We start from the raw sequence: 25,686 nt of genomic DNA on the forward strand, positions 1-25,686 counted from the left end.
CTTGGTCTTGTGGACCTACACCAGCAGATGACATGGCTCCCCAAACCATCACTGATTGTGGAAACTTCACACCAGACCTCAAGCAGCTTGGATTGTGGCCTCTCCACTCTTCCTCCAGACTCTGGGACTTAGATTTCCAAATTAAATGCAAAATTTACTTTCATCTGAAAACAACACCTTGGACCACTGAGCAACAGTCCACTTCTTTTTCCACTTGGCCCAGGTAAGACGCTTCTGGCGTTGTCTATTGGTCATGAGTGGCTTGACAAACTGAATGTGACAGTTGTAGCCCATGTCCTGGATACGTCTGTGTGTGGTGGCACTTGAAGCACTGACTCCAGCAGCAGTCCACTCCTTGTGAATCTCCCCCAATTTTTTGAATGGCCTTTTCTTAACAATCCTATCAATGTTGCAGTTGTCCTGGTTGCTTGTGCACCTTTTTCTACCACGCTTTTTCCTTCCACTCAACTTTCCATTAATATGCAAGCACTGTGTAAACAGCCAGTTTCTTTAACAATGACCTTTTGTGGCTTACCCTCCTTGTGGAGTGTGTCAATGACTGCCTTCTGGACATCTGTCAAGTCAGCAGTCTTGCCCATGATTATGTAGCCTACTGAACCAGACCATTGTAAACGCTTAGGAAGCCTTTGCAGGTGTTTTGTGGTAATTATTCTAATTTTCTGACATAATGACTTACAGTTTTTATTGACATCAACATTAACAGAAATAAACACTAGAAATATACTGTTTGTAGTGACTCTAAATAATTTATGCATTTCCCTTGTTGTATTGAATTACTGAAATATATTAACTTTTTGATGATATTCTAATTTATTGAGATGCACCTGTACATCTTTGAACGTTGAGTGATACATCTCCATATTGAAATATATTAACTTTTTGATGATATTCTAATTTATTGAGATGCACCTGTACATCTTTGAACGTTGAGTGATACATCTCCATATATATATTATATAGAGTCATTACACACAGAGTGATCTATTCTATATATTATATAGAGTCATTACACACAGAGTGATCTATTCTATATATTATATAGTGTCATTACACACAGAATGATCTATTCATATATATATTATATAGAGTCATTACACACAGAGTGATCTATTCTATATATTATATAGTGTCATTACACACAGAGTGATCTATTCTATATATTATATAGAGTCAGATGTTTACCCAGATGTTTTGGATTTCTCCTTGGTATTCCTCTTTTTGAATCATTTTTATTGCTCATTGTCATTCTATATTGTGCATTTATAAAATTTTGAACATGTCAAAGAAAACAATTCAAGATATCCCAGAGAAAATTCCTTATTTTTAGGATACAAAGCTTGTTTGTTGTGCCCTCCCGCTTTTTCATCTTTAGTATGATACACTTTAATACTCAATGGACAGAGCCATCATAAACGAATCCCAGAATGTTCAATGACTATTAGCAAAAATATCTCTCAGGGTATCCAAGCCCCCAATAGTTGAGGGCTACTATTCCAATGTGTTAAATTGAGTAGTGCATTAGGGATGGTAACACAGAACTAAAAGAACCAGACTACATGGGTCATCAACTGGAAAAGTCCTTGACTAATTCACCAGAAGTTGTGAAATGGAAGAACATTCCAAAATTTGGCCTATCAAGACATGAGATTTGCTTTGTGATGAATAGTGAACATCTGCCAACCTCAGTCTAGAGGAAAGAGGATGTGCCAGTTATACCAGGTCTAATACAGTTGACTCCTAGGGCTAGACCAAATTCAGACATCAATGAACTATGGCCTTTGTATAGACCGTGCTGCACAGACTGCCCACGGGTCTACTGACCTGAACTAGCAGTCAAGTTTTTGTCAGGACACCTATGACCAGACCATGCATCGCAGTCTGTACCAACCCAAGTGAGGCTTAAGGCTGAGGACAGTGTCCAATCACACAAGGCAAAAAGGTGCCTGTTCAGTTGTTCCATCTCAAATGAATTCAACTCAATGCCAATGATTAGGCTGGCAAATTGGCCATCTCATCCTGGGCTAATACTACTGATCGACACATCACCATATCTTGGGGTGTTGAATTTTCTTTGGCTACATTTTTTGTTCCACTATGTTGAGTTGTTTGTAACGATCGGTCCTTGCCTCCCTCCCCACCCAAGAAATGGTAACTGTAAGACAAAGCATGACAGATCTGGCACCCAAAAGAGGCATAATTATGGAAAGACAACCTGCAAGCCACAAACACAAAGCAACAAATGGGTAAAAATATTGCACAATCACAAGATATCTCATGACTGATGTAGACACAACAAAAATTTACGGGAATAGAGAAGAGTGCCAGGTTATGCTTAAAAAGGAGAACTCTTCCCCCAGTGGCATATGGTATGGAGCTAGAGTCTAAGTGAATAATGGTTTAGTCTACAAAATGGCACTTTTTTTTTTTAAACGGCTTTCAGTTCGATCTCAAGCCATGGCGACTCGATAGATGAACGATCTGTAGGAAGATAGATCTTGTGCAGCCTAGATAGGTCCACCAGGGTCTTCTCTGTCATTATCTTGATAGTATCAAGCTATCGGGATGCTGGTCTTCCTCTTCGCCTTGTTCCTTCTTTTCCCCCGACCATGATGTCCTTCTCCAGTGATTGATCTCTTCATATGATGTGTCCAAAGTAGACAAGTCGTAGCTTAGTGATCCTTGCTTCGAGTGATATGTCTGGCTTGATTTATTCCAAGATTGATTTGTTTGTTCTTCTTACCATCCATGGTATTGATAACATCCTTCTCCAGCACCACATTTCAAAGGCGTTGATTCTTCTTCTGTCTTGGTTCTTTATCATCCATGTTTTGCATCCATAGGTTACTACAGAAAAGACCAGACTATGTACGGTCTGTGTCTTCGTCAACAGTGAACTGTTCCTCGATTTGAGGATCTTGTCTAGTGACTTCATTGTTTATTTGCCCATAGCTATTCTCCTATTGACTTTCACTGTTGCTGCTGTATCTTAAGTGATTATTGATCCAAATAGGTTGAAGTCCTTTACAACTTCCATTTTGTCTCTGTCCATCTTGAATTTGTCCCAATTGTACGTGGTAGTAGTCAACATCTTTGTCTTCTTTGTATTGAGTAGGAGTCCCAAGTTTGAGCTTTCCATCTTGACACTCGGTAATAAGTCCTTCATTCCATTTACACTTGTTGCTATCAATGTTGTATTGTCTGTTTATTTAACATTTTTGATGGTTCGTAGAGCAATTTTAACTTCTTCATTTTCGGAAAGTCAAGACTCCCTGGCAATAGCGTCTGCATATAAATTGAAGAGAAATAGTGACAAGATGCAGCCTTGTCCGACGCCTCGCTCTACTTTGAACCATGCTGTGTCACCATATTCCATCATTCAACCTTCATGGTATTCCAAATTGGTATTACAAAATGGCACTAAACAGCCATATTGCAGCCTGAACCAGCACATCTTATTACCTTAGGGGACATTAGGATGTGCTCTCATATGGCACAACCTGGCCACCTTCAGGAAGGTAAGATGTATTGTAACCATTAAACAAATTTAGATAAAAATACTCCCTCATTCCCGTGAGAGTCACCAAAACCAATTTTTTTAATGCACACACAAGGTCACCACAAAACGGTCACAGAGATTTCACAGTCACTGGGGTACACAAACCACAGCTAAAATGGCAAACCAACAGCACAATGCCAAGGGAAGGGTGGAAGACAGTACGCTCCACATATATCTTTGCCATACCTGGAAGCGCCGTATGATTGAGAGCTGCTCGTCAAACAGCAAAGAAGGGGAGAAAAGCAAAAAAGATCAAGTATTTTGCTGGTGTGCTAGAACCGAGGGGGAAATATGTGGGCAAAACACTTTAGGGATTGCCAGAGTGTAGCAAGCACTATATTCATACTGTATGGATGGGATCTTTACTATACATAGTCTAGGCTCTCATAATTTTGGTAAATAACTAAAGACCCCCAATACCCGGACCAATGGGATCAAGTTTTCATATTAACAACCTGCTTGTCTAAGGGAACTCTAATTTCTATCCAATTAATACCTGATTAATCTGCCAAAAATGGGCAGCACTGCTTCTATTTTTGAGCAATGTATGGAGTACCATCACGGGCAAGCACAGATGTAACTAGTCTATATACCATTTTATGGCCATGCTGGAATTTGCAGTCCTGCACACCTGAATTTAGAATCCCTACCATGATATGTTAGTCTCCTATTTCAGGTTTTACCCACACCCGTACCCCAGAACATGGTGAAGAGTTACCTAGTGTCTTCGGATGCAAGAGCCGTCTTCATACGTTCATATGACACAACAAAAGTCTACTGATAATGGAAGGGGTGAGGGGATCAAATGAGAAAACAAAAAAAAACAAACTAAAATTAAAAAAATGCACAAAAACAAAGAGAAGAATAAAATTAATAATCCCAACAAAATCATAAAGATACAAAAATGTGAAATATAAATAAAAATCAAACCCAAAAATACTCGGAACATGTGAGGGGGAGGGGGATGAGCCTTGTTTGGGGGTGGCACATGGCTAGAACTTCTACCTGTACATTGGCACGGACACAGTGCGTTCATAATAATGCCACGTGGAGTGCAGGTCTATGCGGGATAGATTTGTGGCGTAGAATCTCCAGGACGCCTAGAGAAAAGGAAAGGTGGGTTACAAATTTGTGTTGGACATGTCTTTTCGGACAGGAATGTATCAACAATCTTGTTAATGATTCATAGGAGGGATACAACTTTTGGGCTCCATGTTCCAGCTGAGTCACCACTAAAGTGATTGTCCCACATTAAAGGGAAGAGTACCACACTAACCCTCCCTGTCCCCTTACAAGTAATTTTATGTGTAATAGTGAATCATGTAGGGTTTTTGCACGTGTGGCAGAACCGCCAGATCCTGACGGTGTTTTTCCTGGATGCCAGGTTGTAGGAGTAGGTGTCAGTCGGAGGGGGCGATGTCCTTTGAGCGCCCTGCTGACGTGACTAACAAAAGCTGCCCCAATCCTGAAGACAGTAGGTGCATTTTTAATAGCGGGTGCTTGTTGTCAAATATGGGAGCCTTGAGGCACCTGGCAAATAAAAAGACCCGCTGTGAGCACAAACAAGTCTACTACTGAGACAGCCATCAAAGATGGCGTCTGAAAGAGTGTGACGAAGCAGAGTCATGGTCCAGACCGGTGGCTATAAGAGGACCCGGTGTATCATGGACCTGATGGATCATGGGTGAGAGTGGGTGAATACGTGCCAACAGTCTACAGATCAGGAATGGATTCCTTGTAGGTCAGCGGTGTATAATGGACCTGATGGATCATGTGTGGGTGTGGGTGCATACTTGCCAACAGCCTACAGATCAGGAAAAGATTCCTTGTAGGGGACCGCTGACAATTCATTTTATTAGAGGACTGCTGATTTTGTTGAGCTCCACAGACAGGTGACAGCGGAGGATACTCCCTAATAGGCCATCATCTCTGCTTACCGCCAATAGACAGGAAAGTTCTCTATAATGCACAGAAAATCTAGAAAAAAACCATGGATCCAACATATTTTTTTTTTCCACGGTGCAAGATTTTTCATGTCACGACTTACTGGGATTTGTGGTTCCAGATTAGTTCTAGGGAAACAGCTTGTTCCATTATGGCTCTGCCTCAGTTCGTAAGCTTTACTTCACCCAGGAGAGATTTACATGTGGATGTTCATTCTACATTTAGTTATTCCTCACCTTTCCCTAAAAACTCCCTTGGTGCCATCTGTTCCAGCGCTGGAGCTGGCTGCCGCACAGGATGACGTCTGTGCTTTGACAACAATGGGCAGATTTATGATGCAGAGATTACACCTCCCACACACGATCTAAAACTGGTCCCAGCGCTGGGACTAGGGGAACCGAGGACAGTCATGGGTTACCTGAATCAGTCCGGCCGCAGGATTACGCCGCTTCTCAAAGTGCTTCTGTCTGTGCTGTTCTTGGACTTTCAAGGCAAATCCAGATCCGAGGATCCCCTGAAGACAAGACATTACTTTAACATACCTGAACTGTGGAAACCCCCTTTATGTGCTCACCAGCACTCAGCAGTGATCTGCAGAGGAACCTGGCATCAGATGCTTGATTTTACTACAGCACCCCCATATTAGAAATAAAGTATTGCATGGTGCCCAATTATATCATTCTGCTGTATGTGTCATGCATGGGAATCCAGAGAGAAAAGATGGTGCTTGGAAATACTTACTGGGCAACATCCTACTCTTCAATTGGGTATTTGAAATTCGACTGCCTAAACTAATCAACACATTTCATTAGTCATGTACTTACAGCAGGAAGGGCGAAGAATGAGACTCCAATCAGAGTAAAGGTGGCAGCGAGGAGACGACCGTTCCAGGTTTGTGGATACTTATCTCCATAACCGATGGTGGTCAGAGTGATCTGAGGAAAGACAAGAAAATCCCTACAGGTAAATCACTGCCACTTCATAATGAGTTCAAGGGTATGCCAAACATTATAAATGGGTATTGTTAGATGGTGCTTGTAAACACCTGCAATTTACTGCTTATTAATACTTGTTCTTCTTGCACTTTTCTTTTGGAGACCGACTCTTGCTAGCCAGCAGAACATGAAAAGTGTGTTACGATTCCTCTGTGCGGAGCATCTTGCAAACAGATGATGCTCTGCTGCACTACAGAGCCGGCAGTGATATTACTCCTTTGTGCAGAGCATTGTGCACACAGGTGATGTTCTCATAAGCTTTCCTGAACTACAGAGACAGCAGTGACATGTTTCCTTTGTGCAGAGCATTTTGCATATTTGGAGATGCTCTGCTGTGTTTCTCTGAGTACTTGCTGGCGGGTTGATTCCATGCAGGTTCTCGGAGGTGCTGATTACTCAGGTGTTCCACCGTTCTGGTAATTGCTCTATTTCATTACTGATCATGCTCTCCCAGAACCTCGCCAGTCGTACTTTCTGGTTCTGCAGTTGTGCTCTTGCCTTGTGTTTGTGCTCGTGTTCTGATCTAAGTTTCTTGACCCCAGACCGTTGACTGACCCCTCTCTGTTTTTGTCGTTACATCCTGGCTTTCGACCTTGGACCGCTCCCTGACCACGTCTCTGTCTGCTCCCTGAATCTATATGTACTCTCCTGGAATTCTGACCCTTGGCCTATGACTTGACTGCGCTTCTGTTTACTCCCTGTGTCCTGACATGTCCTTCTTACTACTACTGTCCTAGCTGTCCCCGGCTATTTGACTCCTCTTCCGTCTATAGTATCCGTAAGTAGTGACTAGTGTAGCGCCCCACGGGGCAGGTGTTTTAACTTACTCGTTGTGGTGCCCGCACCAGTGGTTGTCTTAGCAACTGGGGAAGTCCCATGCTTCGTGATGGCTGGCTCCCCTGTCTGCCCTAGTCCAATCCCCTGTGAGTAAGAACCTGCTGTTGTGTGTGTGTGTGTGTTTTGTGGTGAAGGCACTGGCAGGTTAACCCCCTCCTGACCCGGGATAGATATTACCCCTGAAAAGTGGTGTAATACCCTGTGGTGCCTGAAGCCCAGGGGCACCATACTAGCATCACAATGTGCTTACAAACTCTTCTCTATGGAGCTTATAAAAACATTTCAAGCTGGACAAGATTGCTGGAGCGCGTTGTTACCTCCTAATTCTGACCACAAGCTTACAAGCTAGACAGCAGTGGTGGTCAGTTTCCTAGGTAACAAGTTGTAAACAAAACAATAGTAATAATATTTTATGAACGGATGCAAACTTTAATAAGCTGTAAATTGAAAAAGTGTGTGTTTTTAGAAGTACTGTCCATCAATATCTGTCTAATTAGATTGGAAATAACCCTTGAAGTACCATGTGACTCAATCAGCACATACAAATGTCATAAAAGAGCCATTAAGAGGGACAATAGAGTATGAGACAATTGCTTCCACAAATCTGTTATTTTAGTGACTGGTCATACATGTGATTTTCTGCTATAAAAATTATAGCAATTATGTCCTCAATATTCAGAATAATCATTTAGAAGGATGAAGAAAATGAATAATACCAGGATCTGTGACTTTCTGTGGATGTCAAACCAAATTAAATAAAGGCCGCTTTACACGCTGCGATATCGGTACCGATATCGCTAGCGTGGGTACCCGCCCCCATCTGTTGTGCGACACGGGCAAATCGCTGCCCGTGCCGCACAACATCGCCCAGACCTGTCACACATACTTACCTGCCTGGCGACGTCGCTGTGACCGGCGAACCGCCTCCTTACTAAGGGGGCGGTTCTTTCAGCGTCACAGCGACGTCACAGCTGCGTCACTGAACCGCCGCCCAATAGAAACGGAGGGGCAGAGATGAGTGGGACGTAACATCCCGCCCACCTCCTTCCTTCGCATAGCGGCCGGGAGGCAGGTAAGGAGAGCTTCCTCGTTCCTGCGGTGTCACACGGAGCGATGTGTGCTGCCGCAGGAACGACGAACTACATTGTTACTGCTGCAGTAACAAAAATTGAGAATGGACCCCCATGTCACCGATGAGCGATTTTGCACGTATTTGCGACGTTGCAAAATCGCTCATAGGTGTCACACGAAACCAGGGCTGTGGAGTCGGAGTCGGAGTCGTGGAGTCGGAGTCGGAGTCGGAGCTCATTTTGGTGGAGTCGGAGTCAGAGTCGGAGTCGGTATAAAATGCACCGACTCCGACTCCTAAAATATATAATAAAGTGGGGACAGGAGTGCAATGCAGAATGTGCTGAATATTTTACTAAATAACAACATTTAGTATAATGCTTATATTTAAGTGAAAAATTTATTGTAGTACAATGTGAACATCAGACATTTAATTGTTTTTATGATACAATAATCAAGATATTTGGATAGAACATAAAATATTTATTGGAATACAACTTTAGAACACAAAAAAACTAATAAATTGTAAATATGTAATATATATAATATATATATATATACAGTGTATATACACACACACAAGATATATATGTAATCTACTGTATATTACATAGTGTATTACATATTTACAATTTATTACAGTTTTTTGTGTTCTAAAGTTGTATTCCAATAAATATATTTTATGTTCTATCCAAATATCTTGATTATTGTATCATAAAAATTATTAAATGTCTGATGTTCACATACACATATTCATGTACTACAATAAATTTTTCACCTAACTATAAGCAATATATGTAGGAGTCGGAGTCGGAGTCGGAGTCGGAGTCGGAGCCGGAGCCGGAGCCGGAGTCGGAGCCGGAGTCGGAGTCGGTGCAAGAGAATTTGAGGAGTCGGAGTCGGAGTCGAAGGTTTGGCTTACCGACTCCACAGCCCTGCACGAAACACCATCGCTAAAGCGACCGGATGTGCGTCACAAATTCCGTGACCCCAACAACTTCACATTAGCGATATCGTAGCGTGTAAAGCCCCCTTTACTCATAATTATATTTGGAGCAAAGCAGAACATGAACTGCACGTGTGCCTTATCAATCCAAAGGGCAAGCACATTTATTAGTAATGGTTGTCCACATCTACAGGAAAACACTTAGGGGATTCATCAAGACATTTTCACCATTCTGTCTAATAGAAAACAGTTGGAAATGTTGCAAATTGTTTGCGCAACTCTGCACAAAAATTATGCAACTTGTTTTTACACAAGACCTGACCAACTCAGCCAACTTTCTGAAAAGTGATCAGACCTTGGCCAAGAAGCGGCATCGCAGAGCGCATGACAAAGTCATCATTAATTATGTCCAAAAAGTAGCAAGTAGCATACATTACACCGTGTGCAGAATTATTAGGCAAGTTGTATTTTAGAGGATTTTTTTTCATTATTGATCAGCAACTATGTTCTCAATCAACCCAAAAGACTCATAAATATCAAAGCTTAATATTTTTGGAAGTTGGAGTGTATTTTTTTTAGACTTGGCTACAGTAGGAGGATATCTGTTTGTGCAGGTAACCATTACTGTGCAGAATTATTAGGCAACTTAATAAAAATCAAATATATTCCCATGACACTTGTTTATTTTCACCAGGTAAACCAATATAACTACACAACATTTAGAAATAAACATTTCTGACATGCAAAAATAAAACCCCAAAAAATTAGTGACCAATATAGCCACCTTTCTTTATGATGTCACTCAACAGCCTACCATCCATAGATTCTGTCAGTTGCTTGATCTGTTTGCGATCAACATTGCATGCAGCAGCCACCACAGTCTCCCTGACACTGTTCCGAGAGGTGTACTGTTTCCCTCCCTGTAGATCTTACATTTTATGAGGAACCACAGGTTCTCTATGGGGTTCAGATCAGGTGAACAAGGGGGCCATGTCATTATTTTTTCATCTTTTAGACCTTTACTGGCCAGCCACGCTGTGGAGTAGTTGGATGCATGTGACAAAGCATTGTCCTGCATGAAAATCATGTTTTTCTTGAACGATACCGACTTCTTCCTGTACCACTGCTTGAAGAAGTTGTCTTCCAGAAACTGGCAGTAGGTCTGGGAGTTGAGCTTCACTCCACCCTCAACCCGAAAATGTCCCACAAGTTCATCTTTGATGATACCAGCCCATACCAGTACCCCACCTCCACCTTGCTGGTGTCGGAGTGGAGCTCTCTGCCCTTTTACTGATCCAGCCTCTCCCCCATCCATCTGGCCCATCAAGAGTCACTCTCATTTCATAAGTCCATAAAACCTTTGAAAAATCAGTCTTCAGATATCTCTTGGCCCAATCTTGATGTTTTATCTTATGTTTCTTGTTCAAAGGTGGTCGTTTTTCAGCCTCTCTTACCTTGGCCATGTCCCTGAGTATGGCACACCTTGTTCTTTTTGATACTCCAGTAACGTTGCAGCTCTGAAATATGGCCAAACTGATGGCAAATGGCATCTTGGCAGCTTCACGCTTGATTTTCCTCAATTCATGGGCAGTTATTTTGCGCCTTTTTTGGCCAACATGCTTCTTGTGACCCTGTTGGCTATTTGGCATGAAACGCTTGATTGTTCGGTGATCACGCTTCAAAACTTTGGCAATTTCAAGACTGCTGCATCCCTCTGCAAGACATCTCACAATTTTGGACTTTTCAGAGCCCGTCAAATCTCTCTTCTGACCCATTTTGCCAAATGAAAGGAAGTTGCCTAATAATTAAGCACACCTTATATAGGGTGTTTGTCATTACACCACACCCCTCCTCATTACAGAGATGCACATCACCTGATTTACTTAATTGCTAGTTGGCTCTCAAGCCTATACAGCTTGGAGTAGGACAACATGTATAAAAAGTATCATGTGATCAAAATACTCATTTGCCTAATAATTCTGCACACAGTGTACATAAAAAAAAAACCTTGCTAAAAAAACGGGCTTCAAAAGACTCTTCCTATTCATTTCAGTGTTTTTAGCATTTTTTTCCCCTTCAGGGTAAATTGCTTGGGAACTTTGAGGAGGTTCTTAATGGACTCCACACCAAAATAGGGATTGACCATTTGGAAGGCTGCAAAAAAGCAGGAAGAAAACTCTCCCAAAAAGTTTGAAAAACTTTGCAGACCTGCTCCAGGAAACTAAAAACCTTCAAAGTCTCCCCCAAAAAGCTTTTCCCACTGGAAAACTCATTGTTTTTCACCGACACAAAAAATGCTGTGAATTTAAAAAAATACTTGTCACTCCCAAGGAAGAAAAAATGTTCACATTTTATTGTAAAGCAATCCAAATAGTATAGTGACAATTCGGTCCTGTATATTGCACCTTCATCAGTCACAGATTGCTGTCTTCCATGTAGAATATGACTATAATAATACTGTATTCATGTACAAACATATAACTATAATAATGCTGCCCCCTATGTATTAGAATATAAATACTGTAATTCTGCCAATAAATACTGTACAAGAATATACCTACTATAATGCTGCTCCTATGTACAAGAATATACCTACTATAATGCTGCTCCTATGTACAAGAATATACCTACTATAATGCTGCTCCTATGTACAAGAATATACCTACTATAATGCTGCTCCTATGTACAAGAATATACCTACTATAATGCTGCTCCTAAGGAACAAGAATATACCTACTATAATGCTGCTGCTATGTACAAGAATATACCTACTATAATACTGCCTTCTATGTACAAGAATATACCTACTATAATGATGCTCCAATGTACAACAATATACCTACTATAATACTGCCCCCTATGTACAAGAATATACCTACTATAATGCTGCTGCTATGTACAAGAATATAACTACTATAATGCTGCTCCTATGTACAAGAATATACCAACTATAATAATACTGCCCCCTACGTATTAGAATATAAATACTGTAATTCTGCCAATAAATACTGTACAAGAATATACCTACTATAATGCTGCCCCTATGTACAAGAATATACCTACTATAATGCTGCTCCTATGTACAAGAATATACCTACTATAATGCTGCCCCTATGTACAAGAATATACCTACTATAATGCTGCTCCTATGTACAAGAATATACCTACTATAATGCTGCTGCTATGTACAAGAATATACCTACTATAATACTGCCTTCTATGTACAAGAATATACCTAGTATAATGATGCTCCAATGTACAAGAATATACCTACTATAATACTGCCCCCTATGTATAAGAATATACCTACTATAATGCTGCTCCTATGTACAAGAATATACCTACTATAATGCTGCTCCTATGTACAAGAATATAACTACTATAATACTGCCCCTATGTCCAAGAATATACCTACTATAATACTGCCCCCTATGTACAAGAATACAACTACTATAATGCTGCCCCCTATGTACAAGAATATACCTACTATAATACTGCCCCCTATGTACAAGAATACAACTACTATAATGCTGCTCCTATGTACAAGAATATACCTACTATAATGCTGCTGCTATGTACAAGAATATACCTACTATAATACTGCCCCCTATGTACAAGAATACAACTACTATAATGCTGCTCCTATGTACAAGAATATACCTACTATAATGCTGCTGCTATGTACAAGAATATACCTACTATAATGCTGCTCCTATGTACAAGAATATACCTAGTATAATGCTGCTGCTATGTACAAGAATATACCTACTATAATGCTGCTCCTATGTACAAAAATATACCTACTATAATGCTGCCCCCTATGTACAAGAATATACCTACTATAATGCTGCTCCTATGTACAAGAATATACCTACTATAATGCTGCTCCTATGTACAAGACTATACCTACTATAATGCTGCTCCTATGTACAAGAATATACCTACTATAATGCTGCTCCTATGTACAAGAATATAACTACTATAATACTGCTCCTATGTATAAGAATATAACTACTATAATACTTCTCCTATGTAGAAGAATATACCTACTATAATACTGCCCCTATGTACAAGAATATAACTACTATAATGCTGCTCCTATGTACAAGAATATAACTACTATAATGCGGCCCCTATGTACAAGAATATAACTACTACAATACTGCTTCTATGTACAAGAATATAACTACTATAATACTGCCCCTATGTACAAGAATATAACTACTATAATGCTGCCCCTATGTACAAGAATATACCTACTATAATACTGCTCCTATGTACAAGAATATAGCTACTATAATACTGCCCCTATGTACAAGACTATAACTACTACAATACTGCTTCTATGTACAAGAATATAACTACTATAATACTGCCCCTATGTACAAGAATATAACTACTATAATGCTGCCCCTATGTACAAGAATATACCTACTATAATACTGCTCCTATGTACAAGAATATAGCTACTATAATACTGCCCCTATGTACAAGACTATAACTACTACAATACAGCTTCTATGTACAAGAATATAACTACTATAATACTGCCCCTATGTACAAGAATATAACTACTATAATGCTGCTCCTATGTACAAGAATATACCTACTATAACACTGCCCCTATGTTCAAGAATATAACTACTATAATACTGCCCCTATGTACAAGAATATTAGTATAATACTAAAGAATATAACCCGGGGTGTAACAATCACAGAGGTCGCTCTCCGACGCCAGTGTGTGCTTCAGTTGGATGTGCTTCGGTGAGAGCAAATCCAGCTGAAATGCAGCACGGCAAAGAGAGCGGTAGGGTCACTGCGCTGCAATATCATCTGTTGACTGGCACCTGATGTCAGTGGTATTTTGACTGGGGGCGCAAGACAGTGATGTCATGTGCCATGGCGCACAGTCCAGTGTCAGCTGCCTGCCACTACTCGCTGGCTACAGAGGACGCTGTGCAATGTGGGAGCAGAGAGAGGTGAGTAGGGGTTTGAGTTTTGGGGTTTTTTTATGCGTTAAAGACAGAACTGGCACTGTATATACCAGGAAGGGGCCAAGGATAATGTCATATATACCAGGATGGGCTCACAATGGGGACCATATTTACCAGGATGGGAACATATATAGCAGGATAGGCCCAGGATGGGGGACATATATACCAGAATGGGGGACCTATATACCAGGATTAAACATAAATACCAGGATGGGGACCAGAATGAGGACATATACACCAGGATGGGCCCAGAATAAGAACATACAGTCAGGGCCAGAAATATTTGGACAGTGACACAAGTTTTGTTATTTTAGCTGTTTACAAAAACATGTTCAGAAATACAATTATATATATAATATGGGCTGAAAGTGCACACTCCCAGCTGCAATATGAGAGTTTTCACATCCAAATCGGAGAAAGGGTTTAGGAATCATAGCTCTGTAATGCATAGCCTCCTCTTTTTCAAGGGACCAAAAGTAATTGGACAAGGGACTCTAAGGGCTGCAATTAACTCTGAAGGCGTCTCCCTCGTTAACCTGTAATCAATGAAGTAGTTAAAAGGTCTGGGGTTGATTACAGGTGTGTGGTTTTGCATTTGGAAGCTGTTGCTGTGACCAGACAACATGCGGTCTAAGGAACTCTCAATTGAGGTGAAGCAGAACATCCTGAGGCTGAAAAAAAAGAAAAAATCCATCAGAGAGATAGCAGACATGCTTGGAGCAGCAAAATCAACAGTCGGGTACATTCTGAGAAAAAAGGAATTGACTGGTGAGCTTGGGAACTCAAAAGAGGCCTGGGCGTCCACGGATGACAACAGTGGTGGATGATCGCCGCATACTTTCTTTGGTGAAGAAGAACCCATTCACAACATCAACTGAAGTCCAGAACACTCTCAGTGAAGTAGGTGTATCTGTCTCTAAGTCAACAGTAAAGAGAAGACTCCATGAAAGTAAATACAAAGGGTTCACATCTAGATGCAAACCATTCATCAATTCCAAAAATAGACAGGCCAGAGTTAAATTTGCTGAAAAACACCTCATGAAGCCAGCTCAGTTCTGGAAAAGTATTCTATGGACAGATGAGACCAAGATCAACCTGTACCAGAATGATGGGAAGAAAAAAGTTTGGAGAAGAAAGGGAACGGCACATGATCCAAGGCACACCACATCCTCTGTAAAACATGGTGGAGGCAACGTGATGGCATGGGCATGCATGGCTTTCAATGGCACTGGGTCACTTGTGTTTATTGATGACATAACAGCAGACAAGAGTAGTCGGATGAATTCTGAAGTGTACAGGGATATACTTTCAGCCCAGATTCAGCCAAATGCCGCAAAGTTGATCGGACGGCGCTTCATAGTACAGATGGACAATGACCCCAAGCATACAGCCAAACCTACCCAGGAGTTCATGAGTGCAAAAAAGTGGAACATTCTGCAATGGCCAAGTCAATCACCAGATCTTAACCCAATTGAGCATGCATTTCACTTGCTCAAATCCAGACTTAAGACGGAAAGACCCACAAACAAGCAAGACCTAAAGGCTGCGGCTGTAAAGGCCTGGCAAAGCATTAAGAAGGAGGAAACCCAGCGTTTGGTGATGTCCATGGGTTCCAGACTTAAGGCAGTGATTGCCTCCAAAGGATTCGCAACAAAATATTGAAAATAAAAATATTTTGTTTGGGTTTGGTTTATTTGTCCAATTACTTTTGACCTCCTAAAATGTGGAGTGTTTGTAAAGAAATGTGTACAATTCCTACAATTTCTATCAAATATTTTTGTTCAAACCTTCAAATTAAACGTTACAATCTGCACTTGAATTCTGTTGTAGAGGTTTCATTTCAAATCCAATGTGGTGGCATGCAGAGCCCAACTCGCGAAAATTGTGTCACTGTCCAAATATTTCTGGACCTAACTATACACACCAGAATAGAGACCAGAATGGGGACACATATACCAGGATAGGAAACTTATATATCAGAAAGGAGGACATATATACCTACTATGATACTGTCCCTTTGTACAAAAATAACTAATTTTACAGCTATTATAATACTATTATACTATAATTATTAATTATTTGGAATTTCTATTATAATACTGTATGTACAATAATATCGCTACAATAATAAATCCCCTTATATACAAGAATATACTATAATACTTTCCTGTATATGCAAGAATAAAATTAAGCATAATACTGCTTCTATATACAACAATATATACAGAAGGACGAGAACAGATTGGAGAACCTTCATCTGAAATTTGAGTATCTCTTTATTGCCTTTAACAGCATTATTCTTGGAAGGAGGATTTCACTTTGTCGTCAAATATTAATGAACTGCATGTTCCATCCGAGCTGTGAAGCCGCTTCTCGTATTGTCGGTACTTTACATAGCAGGTAAGATTTCAGACCAATTTTGGCTCTTAGTTTATTCAAATTGATCCGAGTATTCCTTTTTTTTCTGTTGTTTATTTTTTAAATCAACCATACAGTTCAGAGATTTGGGCTTTTATTGTTTGGTGCTAGACCTTGGTTAATGTCCATTTAGAGAATAAAGGGGGCTTTACACGTTGCGACATCGCTTCCGAAATATCGTCGGGGTCACGTCGTTAGTGACGCACATCCGGCGCCGGTAACGACATCGCAACGTGTAAATCCTAGATGCGCCGATAAACGATCGCAAAAGCGTCGAACATCGGTGATCTGTGTAGCGTCGGTCATTTTCATAATGTTGGGTCGACCGCAGGTACGATGTTGTTTGTCGTTCCTGTAGCTCCACACATCGCTGTGTGTGACACCGCAGGAGCGACAAACATCACCTTACCTGCGTCCCGACGGCAATGCGGAAGGGAGAAGGTGGGCAGGATGTTATGTTCCGCTTATCTCCGCCTCTCCGCTTCTATTGGCCGGCCGATTAGTGACGTCGCTGTGACGCCGAACACACCTCCTCCTTGAAGGAGGGATATTTCGGCAGTCACAGCGACGTTGCCGACCAGGTATGTGCATGTGAAGCTGCCGCAATTGCGGCAGCAATCACCACATATTGCCTGTGCGACAGGGGCGGGTACTATCGTGCTGGACTTCGCTAGCCGATGCTAGCGATGTCGCAACGTGTAAAGTACCCCTAAGGGGTGCACAGCCACTTAATAATCATAAATGGGAGTGCAGGCTCCTGTGTAGAGAGTTAAATGTCAATTGGGGGGAGAAAGACTACACAAAGTAGAGGCGCACATCCAAAATATATGTCTAGACAGCGTAACACGTTGGGCTTCCCAATGACCTCTCTTACTGAGGTACATTTTGCCTCCCTCCATGGCTGCAATTTTCTTTTACTCTTTTTTCACCATCTAATCCAGTTCACATACTTGCCTTAAGCCCGCTGTACACGTGTCCATATGTCGTGCAATCGCATTTGCGATCACACCCGCCCCCATCGTTTGTGCGGCACGGGCAATTTTTTGGCCGTGGCGCACAAAGTCATAATCCCCCGTCACACGTACTTACCTTCCAAAAGACCTCGCTGTGGGCGGCGAACATCCACTTCCTGAAGGGGGAGGGATGTTTGGTGTCACAGCGACGTCACACAGCGGCCGGCCAATAGAAGCGGAGGGGCGGAGATGAGCGGGACGTAACATCCCGCCCACCTCCTTCCTTCCGCATTGCCGGCGGGACACAGGTAAATTTCAGTTCATTGTTCCCGGGGTGTCACACGGAGCGATGTGTGCTGCCCCGGGAACGATGAACAACCGGCACGCAGAAGGACGGTCGATTTTTAGAAAATGAGCAACATGTCAACGAGCAACGATAAGGTGAGTATTTTTGCTCGATTACGGACACTCATAGCTGTCACACGCTACGATATGTATAACTGAATCCGTGACCTCGATGACATATCGTTAGATATATCATAGCGTGTAGCGTGCCCTTTACAGCTGTCCACTGCTGAGAAACCGGGCCCGGTTGGTAAATATGTGCAAACGGGGTGTATAGGAGAATTTATACCCTGGCTGAATTGCCTTAACCCTTTAACCCTTTCCTATATTCTGCTTCAGTGATAACCCTAATCTTGGTATCTAAGGCTGCTTTCACACTACGTCTTTTTAACATGCGTCCTGAACGTTTTTTAACGCAGAAACGGATCCAGTACAAATGCGTTTTCATTTCAATGCATTTGCAATGGACTCGCGTTAACATGCATTCACCTGCGTTTGCGTGCGTTATAGTAAGGATCCAGCGACTTGCAGTTTTTAAACATCTTTCAAAAACGCTACTTGTAGCGTTTTTGAGCTGCGTCCAACTTCTGCAAATTGCTGGATCCTGACTAAACAGCATGCAAAAGCATGTGAACGCTGGCGTGCTGATAGACAGGATCCTGCTTGCTCTACTGAGCATGCCCAGAAGCCAGCCTCTGTGATCAGTCTATCTCTCTCCTCCCTCTGTCTCTCTCCCCCTCTCTCTCCTCCCTCTCTCTCTGTCTCTCCTCCCTCCCTCTCCCCCACCTGAGAGCTGCGGACACTCGTAACCAAGGTAAATATCGGGTAACCACTTATCTTAGTTACCCGATGTTTACGTTGGTAACGTGTGCAGGGAGCCCGGCTCCTAGCAGATGCAGACGCTTGTAACCAAAGTAAATATCGGGTATCCAAGCAAGTATACCCGATGTTTACCTTGGTTACGAGGCTCGCAGCTGTCAGATGCCGGCTCCCAGTCTGGCACGTTTAGTTCCCATCACTCCCGATCACATGACTCCAATGCCCGCCCCTAAACATCCAGTGACAGGATCCTGCAAAGTAACACATGCGTTTGCATGCGTTTTTTGCTGTAAAAGCAGGATCCCCTTTTGCAGCAAAAAAACGTTCAGGACGCATGTTAAAAAGACGTAGTGTGAAAGCAGCCTTAGCATTCAGTATATATGTACTGTGTATTATAATTCTATCTGGGTGACTAAATCATTCTGCTTTGTAGTATAATATGATTATAGGATTGGGCTTTCTATGAAAACTTACAGCATTAATTTCAATTTATTGTGGGCTGATGATCTTCTATTTTTGAATTGATCATAAGTGATATGTGATAATTATGTGGGTTGGAACTTCCATTATTGAAATGTATGTATATTTATACATGTATGGATAGTTAATGTTGGAAAATATCACATGAGGAAACTTTGCACTTATGGTGCTCTCAGGTTATATCCCGCTATTACTATGAACTAGGTTATTATTAACTACCCGTGATTGAATTGTACCATTTATTTGTTCCTACCACATTTATTCTATGCATTGGTACTTGTTTATTCAAGCCATGGTTATATTATATGGAGGTCGTTTTGTATCTTGTGTGTGTTTTTAATGTTTTTAATTGTTTGGTGTCTCATGGATTTAATAAAATTCTAGTACTTTTTCATATATTTTGGATGTGCACCTCTACTTGGTGTAGTCTTTCTCCTGCCAATGGACCCTCGTTAATGTGACCACAATCTTAGGCTATGTTCACACAGGGTGTTTTTGCAGTGTTTTTTAGCTGCAGATTTGCCTTGGTTTTATGCAAATCCATGCTAATAAAACGCTGCTTTTTACATTCCCAGCAAAGTCTGAGATTTCTGAAATCTCATGCACACACACACACACACACACAGACACACACAAACACACACACACACATGCACACACACATGCACACACACACATACACACACACACACACACACACACACCTGCAGAATTTTCCTGACTGTTTTGTCAAATACCTGCGTTTTTGCGGCAAATTTCAAAGAATGAGCATGTCAATTCTTTGCAACGTTTTTCCATTGATACAACCCATTTTTTGGAAAAAAACACACCAAAAATGCACCAAAAGCGCAGATGACTCAAAGGAGATTTCCTGCCACAAGATCAGGTTTTTGTTAGGAAAAAAAACCTACCAAAAAAAGCCCTATGTGAACATAGCCTAATACTAGACTGTATCTAATTATTCAAATACCATAGCCGCAGCAAATTCGCAACAGGGTAAGTATAGACAAATAACCTCAAAAGCACCCAAAAAAACCCCTGTTAAAAATTAACTTAATTTAAAAAGCCCACAAAAAGGACACACATAAGTTTAAAAATAGATAGTAGGTACCTAAATAGGTCTGGGGGCCGTCACTTATGATATAGTAAATACTATCAACAAGGCGGTAACAGGGGAAGGACACTAATAATCAAGTACACGAGTCCATCCCTGTAGTGCCACTGAGAAAAGTAGTTTTGCTGAACAGTTTTCAAATTTGGTGATACCACTCATAAGATAGGTACTCAAAAATAAATCCTCAAGAAACTGACCCTGATAGGCCCTAGAGGTCCCTACCTATCAATGGAGGGTATGACACCATAACTGTTTTGGGCGCCCCCATTCACCGTCATGAAGCCCTAGAGCAACCCTATGATGACCCTACTAAATCAAACCACCAAAAACCAGACAAAATAACAGGTACTTAGCTAATTGGTCGCATACAAGATGTCACTGGGCGACCAGTCGTGCAGCGTCCCAATGCGTTTCTCCCAAGTAATCCTCATGGGTTCATCAGGGGACATACACCACAAGGGTCCCAGGTCCACGGACTCCCAAGAGAAGGCTGTACCAACGTTTGAGGATGATACAAGTATGTGGTGTATGTCCCCTGATGAACCCGGAAGGATTACTTGGGAGAAACGTGTCGGGACGCTGCATGACTGGTGACATCTTGGATGCGACCAATTAGCTACCGTAAGTACCTGTTATTTTGTTTGGTGGTTTGATTTAGTAGGGACATCATAGTGTTGCTCTAGGGATTCCCAACGGTGAATGGGGGCGCCCAAACCAGTTCCGGTATCATACCCTCCATTGATAGGTAGGGACCTCTAGGGCCTGTCAGGGTCAGTTTCTCGAGGACTCATTTTTGAGTACCTATCTTATGAGTGGTATCACCAAATTTGAAAACTGTTCAGCAAAACTACTTTTTTCAGTGGCACTACAGGGATGGACTCGTGTATTTGATTATTAGTGTCCTTCCCCTGTTACCGCCTTATTGATAGTATTTACTATATCATAAGCGACGGCCCACGGACCTATTTAGGTACCTACTATCTATTTTTAAACTTATGTGTGTCCTTTTTTTTTAAAGTAAATTTTTAACAGGTTTTTTTGGGTGCTTTTGAGGTTTTTTGACTGTATCTAACTATACATAAAGAATAAAAACGAAAGAATTTCCTAAACGTTTCCCACGATTCTTCAGTATGCCTTGTGGATGATGCCAGTTTCAGAGCTCAGACACTCACCAGTCCCCACCACAAGGCGTCGGCATAAGTTTTAAACATTTCGCTGTTGTTATCTTTCTCTGCCAGATATACCAGGAACGATGCCAAGATGAGGCACAGGAAGCCGATGTACCAGGCTGTTATCAGTTCCTAAAAGTAAAAACAGTTACAGTCAAAAATATTCTCCTTAAAGGGATCCTGCACATAAAGTATTTGCCAGCCCCATTTATTGTACAGCATAATGCAAGCTATTACTCTCTGCTATCAGTCATTTCTTGTATCGGTTACAATATGGTCCAGTATTTGGTATTGCTTATCATCCAGACTTCCCAGAAATAAATAGGATGACTCTAAATTCAGCGATTGTTTAAGGGGATAACACTCTCACCTATGTTGTGCAGTAATTGCTTGTAGCCTGTAGGTGGCATCACTTCTATAGGAAGTCATTTATTTATAATAACTGAGATCATAAATACACTGAGCGGGGGCTTAAATTCTCCAAAGGTACAGTAATCAGTAAGTATGGGGTGGGGCGTGTTATAGGATACCATATAAGATATATAGTGTGTCCACCCATATCCTGTCTACCGCCATTAACTTGAGAACGGTGGCAGCTATAGGCATAGAAGTGGTGTCTAGGTATAGTAAAGTAGCCATGCGCTACACAATGAAACCACCTATAGCGCCACCTGGTGGAAAACAACGGAGTTACATTTTTATCTCGAAAACGGAACGAGATAGAGAAAAAAAGTGAATTAAAAAATTGTAGGGCATCATCAATTCAATACGAATCGACACCTTGCATACAGAAATGCTATGATATGAAACCCATGACCCCCCCAAAAACATTGAATGCTGGTCACGCATATGGCGCTCATTTAACTTTGATGCTCAAAGTGGCCACCGTCAGCTGCAATGCGCATCTGGACTCTGGACAGCATACTGTATCTTGCTGCACATTGTGCAATATGGTAGGTGACACGTTTCCACAAGCATCTGTGATACATCGTTGTAGCTCCTGCAATGTTGGTGGAGGGGTCGCATACACCTGCTGTTTGATGTGACCTCACAGAAATAAGTCCAATGGGGTCAGGGCAGATGAGCGTGGAGGCCACTCCATGCAGCCACCATACCCAATGACTTGTAGGAAGGTCTCCATGAGGTATCGCTTCACGTCCGCAGCCTTGTGAGTTTTACACGTTCTAATCATAGCATTTCTGTATGCAAGGTGTCGATTCGTATTGAATTGATGATGTCCTACAACTTTGTAATTCACTTTTTTTCTCTATCTCATTCTGTTTTCGAGATAAAAATGCTAACTCCGTTATTTAACACCAGGTGGCGCTATAGGTGTTTTCATTGCGTAGCGCATGGATACTTTACTATACCTAGACACCACTTCTATGCCTATAGCTGCCGCCGTTCTCAAGTTAATGGCGGTGGACAGGATATGGGTGGACACACTGTATATGGATATGTCTAATAAGGAGGTGATCAGTACAACACAGTCATAATGTACAGTCAAATACCTTGCTGTGCGCGTATACCACAGAACCAAGTAGTTTCCATGTTCCTCCTCTCCGGTCCATACGGATCATACGCAGAATCTGCAAGAATCTCAAGCTTCTGAGAGCTGAGGTAGCAAACACATTACCCTGCGATCCGGCGGACAGGACCGCTATGGACGCTATCAACACCAGGATGTCTGGAAGGAGAAGAAAGAAAAGGGGATGATCTTCTCAGCTGAGGGCCAAAGGATCTGTACCCCCAAAATATTCCAGCTATGCAGGCAATGCAGCGGCTACAACCAATACTAGAAATGAGCTCATTAAAGATCTAAAAAAAAACACATCTTTAATGTTATAGGGTCCCTATGCTATATAATTATAAAGACCAACATGTTAGTGGGGACTGTTGTGTCATCACATCTAGGGGCAACGACAACCTCTGCACCAGCAATTGTTATGGCATTATGATAGAGCACCTTGGCGATTAAGATTGTGTGGTTCCAACCTGGGTACTGAACGTTTTGTATACTTATATAAGTATTACTTTTCTATATCTCACCCTTATATCTTATCTACACAGTGACAGAATGTAAATCCGGGAAGGGGTACATTTTAGTGACAAAGTACCAGCTGATTATTATAGATAATGAGCAGGTGACTATTGAGGTCCTTTACTTATTATCCTTTAAAAAAAAAAAAGAATATCCCCTTAAGGAAAGAATAAGCGAAACGTACGTCGGGGAGCCGTGAAACGTACGTTGGGGAGCCGTGAAACGTACGTTGGGGAGAAGTCATTCCTGTGGTATCTAGTGTAGTTATATAATATTCATCATATTTGTGATCATGTCATGGTTATTATGCTTGATGTATGGAGTTCTATTTTTGCACATGCACTTTCAGTAGATGGACATTGTCACGTCCCTTGTACATATTGAATTAATTATTGACGTTCTATTGTGAACACGTATTATGCTCTCATCTCAGTATGTCCATTCTTTTTGTATTTCCTTGATATCTTCTAATTGATATTTTTATGTAATATTTTTAAATAATTCCAATAAATTACTACATTTTATTCATTTAAGCGTGACATTAATTTAGTAGGGAAAGTTGAGGGAAAAGAAAAAAAAAAAAGGTTTGCTGGAATGGTCTCACCAATGACACAGAATGGCTTGCGAGCAAACTTCAGCCGTCCTCTCCATCCTCTGTAACGGCAGCAGCACCCAGCAGCCCAAATCCGAACAAAATACTCCACTCCGAAGACAACAATGGTGACAATTTCCTGCAGGAAAGAAAACAATTCTGATTTTAAAGCAAACAACAATAGAATAGAAAGAAGAGATTAAAAGGGATATTCTAAACATCAGAGTTTACTAAATGAAGCATGGAAAGAATTAAATAGAAAAACTGATTGAGATGAGAACTCTGGAAGCCCAGGTTAGCATCACTTTAAGGCCCTGTCCACACACTGCGTTTTTACCCGCTTTTTTTGTGTTTTTGCTGCAGAATTTCTTGAGAAAATGGTTGCAACCTTTCTGTAGACATTCCCCAGCAAAACCTATGGAAAAAAAAATAGCTGTGCGCACCCTGCGTTTTTTTCTCAAGAACATTCTTTCTGCAGAATTTCTTGAGAAAAAGAATGAGCATGTCACTTCTTTTCTGCAGGTACCTGTGTTTTTTGCCATAGATAATAGTAAAAAAATTCAGGGACCAACCTGCGGGAAAAACGCATCAAAAACGCACAAAAGCACGGTAAAAACGCATGCATTTTTCGGTGCGTTATTGGTGCGTTCTTTTTACCGCAAGTGTGCTAATCTTTCAGACGCTCAAGAATTTTCTTGAGGAAAATCCTTTTTCTAGTGTGAACAGAGCCTTAAAGCGGATCTTACAGTAGGTACATTTTCTAGTATTATATACAGTGCCTACAAGTAGTATTCAACCCCCTGCAGATTTAGCAGGTTTACACATTCGGAATTAACTTGGCATTGTGACATTGGGACTGTAGATCAGCCTGGAAGTGTGAAATGCACTGCAGCAAAAAAGAATGTTATTTCTTTTTTTATTTTTTTTTTTTTAAATTGTGAAAAGTTTATTCAGAGGGTCATTTATTATTCAACCCCTCAAACCACAAGAATTCTGTTTGGTTCCCCTAAAGAGTATTAAGAAGTATTTCAGGCACAAAGACCGATGAGCTTCACATGTTTGGATTAATTATCTCTTTTTCCAGCCTCTTTTGACTAATTAAGACCCTCCCCAAACTTGTGAACAGCACTCATACTTGGTCAACATGGGAAAGACAAAGGAGCATTCCAAGGCCATCAGACACAAGATCGTGGAGGGTCACAAGGCTGGCAAGGGGTACAAAACCCTTTCCAAGGAGTTGGGCCTACCTGTCTCCACTGCTGGGGGAGCATCATCCGGAAGTGGAAGGCTTATGGAACTACTTTTAGCCTGGACAGCCTTTGAAAGTTTCCACCCGTGCCGAGGCCAGGCTTGTCCGAAGAGTCAAGGCTAACCCAAGGACAACAAGGAAGGAG

The 25,686-nt window shown here is 41.4% G+C and overlaps 1 protein-coding gene across 10 annotated transcripts in view; it reads right to left on the bottom strand.

Moving 5' to 3' along the window:
- Positions 1-25,686, bottom strand: part of KCNQ2 (potassium voltage-gated channel subfamily Q member 2) — a 177,466-nt gene that overhangs the window by 56,785 nt on the left and 94,995 nt on the right. For 7 of the 10 annotated variants that reach the window (XM_075350443.1, XM_075350437.1, XM_075350441.1 and 4 more), the window contains exons 3-9: positions 24,305-24,431; positions 23,171-23,346; positions 21,663-21,791; positions 6,346-6,456; positions 5,940-6,035; positions 4,583-4,677; positions 3,764-3,787 (exon numbers count right to left, since the gene is read on the bottom strand). In XM_075350443.1, the coding sequence (XP_075206558.1) occupies positions 3,764-3,787; positions 4,583-4,677; positions 5,940-6,035; positions 6,346-6,456; positions 21,663-21,791; positions 23,171-23,346; positions 24,305-24,431 (758 nt within the window). The remainder of the gene's footprint in view (positions 1-3,763; positions 3,788-4,582; positions 4,678-5,939; positions 6,036-6,345; positions 6,457-21,662; positions 21,792-23,170; positions 23,347-24,304; positions 24,432-25,686) is intronic. The other 3 variants (XM_075350444.1, XM_075350440.1, XM_075350445.1) reach the window with 1 other exon arrangement.

The sequence above is a fragment of the Anomaloglossus baeobatrachus genome, chromosome 5, assembly GCF_048569485.1.
Source record: "Anomaloglossus baeobatrachus isolate aAnoBae1 chromosome 5, aAnoBae1.hap1, whole genome shotgun sequence".
NCBI classification, from domain to species: Eukaryota; Metazoa; Chordata; class Amphibia; order Anura; family Aromobatidae; genus Anomaloglossus; species Anomaloglossus baeobatrachus.